General features: G+C 40.6%; 1 protein-coding gene across 1 annotated transcript in view; it reads right to left on the reverse strand.

Annotated features, from left to right (window-relative positions):
• Positions 1-10,885, reverse strand: part of NAAA (N-acylethanolamine acid amidase) — a 38,929-nt gene that overhangs the window by 15,762 nt on the left and 12,282 nt on the right. The window contains exons 3-4 of the mRNA XM_006871603.1: positions 9,628-9,754; positions 1,523-1,613 (exon numbers count right to left, since the gene is read on the reverse strand). Coding sequence (XP_006871665.1) covers positions 1,523-1,613; positions 9,628-9,754 — 218 coding nt within the window. The remainder of the gene's footprint in view (positions 1-1,522; positions 1,614-9,627; positions 9,755-10,885) is intronic.

Below are 10,885 nucleotides of genomic sequence, written 5' to 3' on the forward strand. Positions count from 1 at the left end.
ATATATGTTTACAGATATTCTGTTAAAATTTTTAGTAATGGTAGCGCTATGATTTGGGTCCCTGGTTGAGAACCAATCTCACAGCTGATATTTGAGAAAATGCTGACGACATGTCTTAGGATAGAGAACCAGCTGCATTGACACAGATATGAACTCATATTTCGTAAAGCCTTAAAGTAGCAAGCGAGATACGACTAAACCAAACAGAGGAACCAAGGCATTAATTAGACAGCCAAACTACACTTTAAGATAGTCCTTGCGGACGTGTCGTTCTCCTTTACCAACTGCCTGTTTTTGAGGTCAGAGACAAGAGTATGCATATCTCTGGATTTCCCACATGTTGTGGGACTGCACAGTGTTCCTTGCCACAACAGGGCCACTGGGCTAGTACTCAGAGAACTGCCTCCACCAACACCATCCAACTTGTTGTGGTCCTATGTTTCAGAGTAGAACTATGTTCTATAGGGTTTTCAACAGCTGATTTTTCAGAAGCAGATCACCAGGCATTTCTTTCAAGGGGCCTCTGGGTTGCATCTACAGCCTTATGATTAATAGCGAAGCACATTAACCATTTGCTCCACCCAGGGACTCCCATGTCATTGATTTCCTTCTCTGTATAATGAATGGGATTGGTCTCATCAGCTGTGCCCGAGTAACCAGAATATGGTGAGGGTCTAATGAGAAAACAGGAGCCCTTGGGGTGCAATAATTAAGCATTCATCTGCTAACTGAAATATTGGCTGTTCAAATCTACCCCGTTCCATGAGGCATAGACTAAAAACCAAACCCAGTGCCATAAGAAAACTGGGGCAGTTGGTTGCTATGAGTCAGAATTAACCTGATGGCACCCAGCATGGAGAAAACATGTGAAGAAGTACACAAAGTACTGCAAAGCGATATGCACATATTGTTTCCATACAACATCATACGAGTGTATCCTTAGATTACTGCAATAACTTACTAGTTGACTCTTGCTTCCATCTTGATTAGTTCAAAATAGAAATCAGAGCTGGCCACTCCTAGACAAACACACTCCTATAACTTCCATGACACTGAAAATTACATCCAAACTCCTCACTGTGGCCCAGAATGATCAGGCCTCCGCTTTTCTCTCCACCGCTAATGTCACTTTTTCCATGCTGTAGTCACATGGGCCTTTATTTTGTTTCTGGAACTTACCATCCTTCTTCCTACCCCTGTTCTTTCCACCAGGAATGGTCTTCCCCAAACCTCTGAAAAATTGCTCCAGGATCTCATGGGTCAGGCTGTCCCCGACCTTCTACCTCTAGTGACCAACCCACCCCTTCCTTGACTCCAGATCACATTTTCTTTTACTTCCTTTATAGCACTCATTACTATCCGGAATCCTCTCTATCATTTATGTGTTTGCTCCTTATTTCTCCCCACTGGAATGGAAGTTGCTGCCCCATAAGTAAAGCAGTGTAGCAGGTAAGGGAATAAAGGACTTGGAAAGAATTGAACAGGGATAAGGCTACAGGGCTGGCAAGTTTGCTTTGATTACCTCGTTCATCGCCAGAAACTGTAAACTTGTGTGGACTCTGACCGGTCCACAGTCCTACATAGCCAAGAAAAGTGGTTCCTGTGTATGCAATCTGAAATCAAGAAACAAAGCAGCATTTTACTGTTTCAACCAAATACACATTGCAAGGATCTGTTTTACCCCACAAATCTGGTGCATTTTTAAAAAATAAGTTCCAATGTAATAGAATGGTGGTGGTGGTGGTGGTTCTGTGCCATGGAGTCGGAACCGACTCATAGCGACCCTGTACAGGATTTCCAAGGCCGTAAATCTTTACAGGAGCAGAAAGCCTCATCTTTCTCCCATGGAACAGCTGGTAGTTTCGAACTGCTGAACTTGCGTTTCGCAGCCCGATTCATAACCACTACGCTACCAGAGCTCCTTAATGTAATAGAATAGAATCTCTGACACAGACTTTCAGAATATAAATTTTTAACCTTGGAGGCCCATGGATAGAATTCAGTAGATTGGCGACCTTGGATGAGAATAAAAAACATATCTCTAGTTCACTAACCATTAACAAAAATTTATGTGGTGTTGTAGAATAAGCACTAGACTGCAAGGTTGGTGGTTCAAACTCACCCGATGCTCCTCAGAAATCCTATACAGGGTCGATATGAGTTGGAAACAACTTGATGGCCCTTAACAACAACATTAAAAATGCAGAGTGCTTATATGGTGCTGTAGGATAAGCACTAGAGTGGTAACTACAAGGTCAGCAGTTCAAACCCACCAGCTGCTCCTTGGAAACCCTATGCAGTGTTGCTGTGAGTCAGAATCAACTCAAATGCACTTAGCAGCAGTAAGAATGCATGCAACAACCATGTAGTAACAGCAGTGCCTGTGGTTTCTGTCACCAGCAGAAACCGCAGCTACTCTCAGAAATACAGCAATGGCTGCAGTGCTTGAAACATTATTCATGTTTATCAATATCCTGAAATGATTCTTGGATCAACTATCAACACTCGCGGAAGCAGTAGTCAAGAGATCAGAGGACATATTGCATTGGGCAAATCTGCTGCAGAGGAACTTTTTAAAGTATTGAAGTATTGTCAGCTTGAGGACTAAGGTGCGCCTGACCCAAACCATGGTATTTTCAATAACCTCATATTGATGCGAAAGCTGAATAGTGAATAAGGAAGATCGTAGAAGAATTGATGCCTTTGAGTTGTGGTGTTGGAGGAGAATACTGAAAGTGCCACGGACTGCCAAAAGAACCAATAGATCTGTGTGTTGGAAGAGTGCTCCTTGGAGGCCAAGATGGCTAGGCTTCGTCTCTCATACTTTGGACACATTGTCCGGAGAGAACAGTAGCTGGAGAAGGATGTCATGCTGGGTAAGGTAGAGGGTCAGAGAAAAAGAGGAAGACCCCCAATGAGACGGATCAGCCAGGTGACATCATTGATGGCGTCAAGTGTGGCGGCGGTAGTGAGGTTGGCCCAGGATCAGACATTGTTTCGTTCTGCTGTGCATGGGGTCGCTATGAGTCGGTTCCGACTCAATGGCACCTGACAACAACAACAATTACACCTGTTGCTTAATCTTACTATTTAATGCATTAAGAACACATATTTGCAATATTGAAAGGGTTATATTTCAACATAACTGACTTTCTTTGCAACCATGTGTATTTTTGCGTGTGTGTGTGTTAATGAAACATCTCAGAAGAGACAAAAATCCATAGGTTTCACCAGACTGCCAAAGAGATGCATCAGGCATGCAAAGGGTTAAAAAGCCCCCTCACAAAGGAAGCAAATGAACTGATTTAACTTGTGCTGGGTGACTTGGGTATGTTGTTGTTATTTAATAACCTTATAAATTCCTGTAAAGTATAGAGAAATAAATGAGACTGCTTATCAACAATAATAATGTTGTAAAAATTTTCTGTATATTACTTAATTTAATCTTCACAATTACCCCCACTTTAAATCAGGATAACAAGCTCCAGTGATTGCAAGGCATCACTATATAACCCTAGGAGAAAAATCAAACTCTTCATCAGTCATTTCGGACACTGATTTTATTTTTTAAAGAAATACTTAGTACAGAGACTGGTTTATAATGTTCAAAAAGGTTACTATGATTTTGGTGGGGAGGAGGACATGTACAGACCTAGGTTAATATTTTCACTTAGAAAATAGAATCTGAAAGTCAGAAAGCTTTTCTGTTTAATTATTGATCTATCATCTGGTTGTAAAATAATTTAAGGTGGCTGCATTCCAAGGTGTGGCACTGTAGGATTAGAACTGGACCACAAGGTCAGCAGTTCAAACCACCAGCTACTCCTCAGAAACCCTATACAGGGTTGCTATGAATTGGAACTGACTTGATGGCATTTAACAACAATAACAACCTTCCAAGGAGCCCTGGTGGTGCAGTGGTTAAGTGCTCAGCTCTTCAAACCCACCAGCTGCTCCATGGGACAAAAACATGGATGGCATCAGCTCTTGGAAACCCTATGGAGCAGTTCTACATTGTCCTACAGTGTTGCTAAGAATCAGAATCATCTTGACAGCAATGAGATTTTTTACATTACAAGGAAGAACATAGTGGTTTTACTTTTACAAAGGACCTTCCCCTCCAGATTCACCTGAACACACGTCCCATCTTCAATCATGGCAGTAAAATCTGCCTCCACCCTGTCTCACTCCTAAATCCTTACATAATGTAATGACATGACCACATCATTTGCATAACGCACTGATCCCTATATTCATGTCATTCTTGAAGGGCTGAACAAATTAAAATTATTAAAATAATGCGATCGTACTTCTGTTTCCAATAATTTTATAATTGCTGTTGTTAAGTGCCGTCGAGTCAATTCTGACCCATAGCCACCCTGTATAGGGTTTCCGAAGAGCAGCTGGTAAGCTTGAACAGCCGACCTTGCAGTTTAAATGGCTTTGCAGTCTGGCGCATTAACCCACAGTGCCACACCAGGACTATAAATAATTATAAAATATAATGTCTAAGATATATTATCTTGCACCTATTGAAAACTGTTTTTATTTCTGTTTATTTTTCCAAATATCTCTGCCAAATCAATCACCAAAAACAAACCTTAGTTATAACATGGGGCTCTAATTTACTGTCCAATTAAAGCCAAGATTGAAAAAGAGGAGTCCTAGTGTGGTGCTGTAGGATAAACACTAGACCGCAAGGTTGGTTTGAACCATGAGAACGGTGGTTCAAACTCACCAGCCACTCCTTGGAAACCCTATACAGGGTTGCCATGAGTTGGAATCAACTCAACGGCATTTTACAACAACATTGAAAAAGTAAGCTATTAAGAGTATACAGATTCTAGTCCTGTTTCTGTCACACCACGGCTACAGAATCTGGACCAGTCAGTCTAAAGTCCAGACTTCTTTTCTGGAAAATGAGGACGAAAACATTAACTTGTGTCTGCCTCACAGGACAGCTGTGGGGATCAAGTGAGATCATGTGTATGAAAATACTTATAGAGTATTTTGTGAATAATCTATTCTTAATTCAGAAAAGCAATTTATTGGCTATGGGCTCTTGGGAGAAAGACCCAATGTGAACTGACCTGATTCAGAAATAATACGATGAGCACTTAGAGTAAAGCCACCCCAATAGGTTACTTCTCCTGGGAGCCCCAGAAATGAATGAGGTGGTGGTGGTGGTCATTATGTGCCATGGAGTCGGAACCGACTCAGCGACCCTGTACAGAGTTTCTGAAGCTGTTAATTTTTACTGGAGCCGAAAGCCTCATCTTTCTCCCATGGAACATCTAGCTAGTTTCGAACTGCTGACCTTAAGGTTCAGAGCGCGATTCGTAACCACTACACTACCAGAGCTCCCTAGTAACTATTAATTAATTAGAGTCAGCTTTAGAGAGAACAATTCGTTTATTTTTTCTGCATTTATTCTTTTGTCTATTTAAAACAGTATATATGAAAAGCTAAAGAGGATAGAGAGAAACTCTGTTAACTGATGGTATGTGGAGGGGATTATAATCAATGTAATGAAACAAGGTATATGAATGTTTGAATGTGAAACTGATGATGTGCCCTGAAAACTTTCACTCAATCCACAATAAAAACCTTAAAAAAAACAAACAAAAAAACCCCAGTATATATGCTCCTTGTAAAATATGGATAAAAGCTTAAAATAGTAAATTAAAGTAATCTACTATTTTATTACCCATTAATAGTGATCATTCATATTTCTACCTATTTTCTTCCAGAATTTATTATGCATTTATATTGTCATTACTACCACTTAAATTTTTTTAAAGCAAATGCTTAGCTATAATAAGCCAAATCACTAACAAAGGAGACTGAAAAAAAAATAACATTGAGAAAGAAAAAGTTTTCACTTTAAATATTTCTGAATTGTTTAAATTTTTATGAGAAAAAGTTTTCACTTGTCAAAACAGATGGCCAACTACTTAACAAATGAGTCTTTACTATTTGACAGTCAATCAGTAAATTCGGAAAGAAACAAAATTGATTTCTTGTCCTTAAATAAAGCCTAACAGGTTGCATTTGTGTCTATTTTGATTCACAGCGATCCTACAGGACAGAGTAGAACTGCCCCATGGAGTTTCCAAAGTTCTAATGTTTACAGGTGAGGACTGCCACATCTTTCTTCTGCAGGAGCAACTGTGGGTCTCCTTGTGCTTAAATGTTGTTGTTGCTGTAAAGTGCTATCAAGTCGATTCCAATTCACAGTGACCCTGTATCGGGCTTTCAAGGAGCATGGGGGGTTTGAACTGTAGAGCTTCTGGTTTGCAGTCCAGTGTTGATCCCACAGTGCCACACCAGGAGTCATTAAATAAGGCCCCCCAAAGTCTAAATCAATCTGTATTCTGTTTCACAGTGATATCGTGGTTTTTGTATTCAATGAACACTGACTATAGGTATGACAGCAACATATATTAGGATATAAACTTAGAGAGACGGTATTGAAGACAAAATGAAAAGTACATGCTTTAAAGATCATACGCAAGAGTGTGGTGTAGGTCAAGTATGTTTGAAGAGTGTAACCTACTGCTGTGAACTTGATCCCAACTCATAGTGACCCTACGTAGGGTTTCCAAAGAGAGGCTGGTGGATTTGAATGACTGACCCTGCAGTTAGCAGTTCAGTGCTGATCCTACAACTCAACACCAGGACAGAGTAAAACTACCCCACAAGGTTCCCAAAGTTGTAATCCTTCAGGAGCAGACAGCCTTGTTTTTCTACTGAGGAGCAGGTACTGGATTCAAACAGAGAACTTTTAGGTTAGAGCCCAATGCTTAACCCACTGAGCCACCTGGACTTCTTTGTAAAGTAAAAGACCATTTGTTATTTGGTCACCTTTTCTTGAACTTCAACCACATGATTACCTTCTTTAAACTTTATAACTCTCTCAATAACCTACTGCAGTCTACTTGATTCCTATTCATCTCAGTAAAGTATTCACTCTATGGTATTAACCTCCTTGTGCAATAGTTTCCAAAAGAGGAGTAAATAATATCCTAGGTTCACAAAGGAAGTGACAGAAGCAGGAATCAAACCTAGGTCTACCAGCCTACAAAATTAAGCGGCATTACAGATTAGCCTTTGTACAAGGAGCCCTGGTGGTGCAATGCTTAAATAAACGTTTGGCTGCTAACTGAAACGTTGATATTTGAACCAACCTAATGGCTCAGATCAGCTCAAAGATCAGCTCGAAAAGATAAAGCCAAATATTACAACAAAATGTGCAAAGATCTGGAGTCAGAAGACCAAAAGGGAAGGACACACTCAGCATTTCTCAAGCTGGGGGAACTTAAGAAAAAATTGAAGCCTTGGCTTTTATTATTGAAGGATTCTCTGGGCAAATTACTGAATGATGCAGAAAGCAAGGAAGGAATATGGAGTCACTGTACCAAATGGAAATGGTTAATGTTCTACCGTTTTAAAAGGTAGAATATGATCAAGAGCCAATGATACTGAAGGAGAAAATACAAGGTTCATTGAAGGAATTGGCAAAGAACAAAGCACCTGGAATTGATGGAATAAACATTGAAATCTTTCAAGAAAGTGAGGCAGCACTGGAGGCACTCACTCATCTCTGCCAAGAAATTTGGAAGACAACTATCTGGCTGACTGATTGGAAGAGATCCATATTTTTACCCATTCCAAAGAGAGGTGACCCAACAGAATGTGGAAATCATCAGACAATCTCTTTGATATCGCATGCGAGTAAAGTTTTACTAAAGGTAATTCAGAATCGACTACATACATACATTGACAGAGACTCTCCAGAGGTTCAAGACTGATTCAGAAGAAGCATGAAACGAGGGATATCATTGCTGATGTCTGATGGATCTTGGCTGAAAGCAGAGAATACCAGAAGGACGTTTACCTGTGCTTTATTGACTATGCAAAGGCTTTCGCTTGTGTGGATCATGCCAAGCTACAGACAACACTGCGAAGTATGAGTATTCCGGAACACTTAATTGTGCTCATGAGGAATCTGTACATGGACAAAGAGGCAGTTGTTCGAACAGAACATAGGAACACTGAATGATTTAAAATTTAAAAAGGTGTGCAACAAGGTTGTATTCTTTCACCATACTTATTCAACCTGTATGTTGAGCAAATAATTTGAGAAGCTGCGTTATATGAAGAAAAATGTGGAGACTCATTAAATACCTGCGATATGCAGATGATACAGCCTTGCTTGCTAAAAGTGAAGACTTAAAATATTTACTGATGAAGAGCAGTCTTTGGTATGGATTGCATCTCAACGTAAAGTAAACAAAAATCCTCACCACTGGGCCAATAAACAACGTTCTTATCAATGGAGAAAAGATTGAAGTTGTCAACGACTTCATTCTTCTTGGATCAACTATCAACACTCATGGAAGCAGCAGTCAAGAAATTAAATGACGTATTGCACTGAGCAAATCTGCTGCACAAGACCTTTTTAAATTGGTGAAGAGCAAAGATGTCAGCTTGAAGACTAAGGTGCGCCTGACCCAAGCCATGGTATTTTCAATAACCTACTATGCATGCAAAAGCTAGACAGTGAATAAGGAAGACTGTAGATCAATTGATGCAGTTGAGTTACGGTGTTGGAGGAGAATATTGAAAGTGCCTTGGGCTGCCAAAAGAACCAACAGATGTGTGTTGGAAGAAGTGCAGCCAGAGTACTCCGTGGAGGCCAGGATGGCCAAACTTCGTCTCTCATACTTCGGATATATTGTCAGGAGGGACCAATCACTGGAGAAGGATATCATGTTTGGTAAGGTGCAGTGTCAGAGAAAAAGAGGAAGACCCCCAGCGAGATGGATTGGCCAAGTGGTAGCATCAATGGGCTCAAGTGTGGCAACAATAGTGAAGTTGGGCCAGCAGTGTTTTGTTCTGCTGTGCATAAGGTTGCTATGAGTCGTTACCAACTCAATGGCACCTAACAATAACAACAACAACGACTCCACAAGGAGCTCTGATAGAGTAATGGTTATGAGTTGAGTTGCTAACCTCAAGGTCAGCAGTTTGAAACTACCTGCTATTATGCGGGAGACAGATGAGGCTTTCTGCTCCCATAAAGATTTACAGCCTCAGAAACCCTATACAGGGTCGCTATAAATCAGAACCGACTCCACAGCACACTACTACCACCACCACCACCACCTCCACCACCAGTGTCTCTATGGAAACAAGACCTAACGATCTGCCACTGTAAAGACTGCAGCCTAAGAAACCCCATGGAGTATTTCTATCTCTGTCACATGGGGTCACTATGAGTTGAAATTGACTTGACAGCCCCAAACAGTAACACCACCCTTTGTACTACCCAGTCTCCAGGTCCAGCCTGGAACATGGGCAAACAGAAAAGGGCTGACTCAGTGTAATAAGTGGAAGACTGGTGATACCCCAAAGGAGACTTCCCTAAGGACAACTGAGTGAGTTCTTCAAGTAATGTTCAACAATACAAATGACCTTTCTTCCTATAACAGTTATCAATATAAATCATTATCCAGATTCTGTTTTCCCAGGGGGTTTCCAGGTGTCTATGCCCTACAATGACAACATACTTTAGTTAGCAGCTCATCCAAATGATCTTTGTATCTTATACTGTCCGAACTATACCTGTCCATTCTTGATGAACTGCACATCCACGGTTAAGTTGCGTAAAATATCTCCATAAGCATAATCCAGATTCCGGCCATGGAAAATGTGGCCTTTGGAATCTTGAGCCACAATACTGGTGCAGAATCTGAGAAAAGGAGAGGGTCCAGAATGAATAAAGAAAAATAAAAATTTCACTTTTAAGACAAGTTAAACAGTTTTTCTTTCTCATAACTGACACATATGCCATAGCACATATACAGGAATATGAATTCGAGATGACAACTACAACTGAACACAACTCTCTGCGGTCACTCTGTGTTAGTAAATATTTGCCCTTAACATACAAAGCATCACAAACATACAGAATCAGAGTTTCATCCTTAATCTATATCCTAAGAGAAACAGGGACCCATCTGGGCTCAGCTAGACCATGGAACTTGGCTTAGTCCTCTGCTTGGCTGTAGCTATTCCATTTAACACCTTATTAAAAGCTAGTTCCAGGTCACCACTCCTGTTTAGAAATTTCTCAGAATAAATGCAATGGCATTGACCACTCTGTTCCACAAATGTTTCCTCAAGAGAATGATCAGTTCTTTAAGAGTTTGGATCACTTTCTCTCTCCTCCCTGCCTCCCCTCCCCTTTTGAGCTTCTTGCATAGAACTGATAAGAGAACAGGATCCTTCAAGAATTCGCAGTTGGGAAGAAATATTTTGAGGAAAGGAGGGCAAGGCTTATTAAAACAAAGTAAATGTCTATATTCTCTGACAATATTTAATTTTATGTGAAAAATATTATATAGCTATATCCAATTCTCTATGTAATATTTTTCACATAATATTAAATATTCTCAGAGAATTGTTGTTGTTGTTAGGTGCCATCGATTCTCTACCGACCCATAGCAATCTTATGCACCGCTGAATGAAACACTGCCCAATCCTGGGCCAACCTCACTACTGTTGCCACACTTGAATCCACTGATGCTGCCACTTGGCCAATCCATCTCATTGGGGGGTCTTCCTCTTTTTCTCTGCCCCTCCACCTTACCAAACATGATATCCTCCTTCAGCAACTGGTCCTTCCTGACAATATGTCCGAAGAATGAGAGACAAAGTCTGGCTATCTTGGCCTCTGAGGAGCACTCTGGCTGCACTTCTTCCAAAACGGATCTATTGGTTCTTTTGGCAGCCCATGACACTTTCAATATACTCCTCCAACACCATAACTCAAAAGCATCAATTCTTCTACAGTCTTCCTTATTCACTGTCCAGCTTTCGC

This window comes from Chrysochloris asiatica, unplaced genomic scaffold (assembly GCF_000296735.1).
Source record: "Chrysochloris asiatica unplaced genomic scaffold, ChrAsi1.0 scaffold00169, whole genome shotgun sequence".
Classification (NCBI taxonomy): Eukaryota; Metazoa; Chordata; class Mammalia; order Afrosoricida; family Chrysochloridae; genus Chrysochloris; species Chrysochloris asiatica.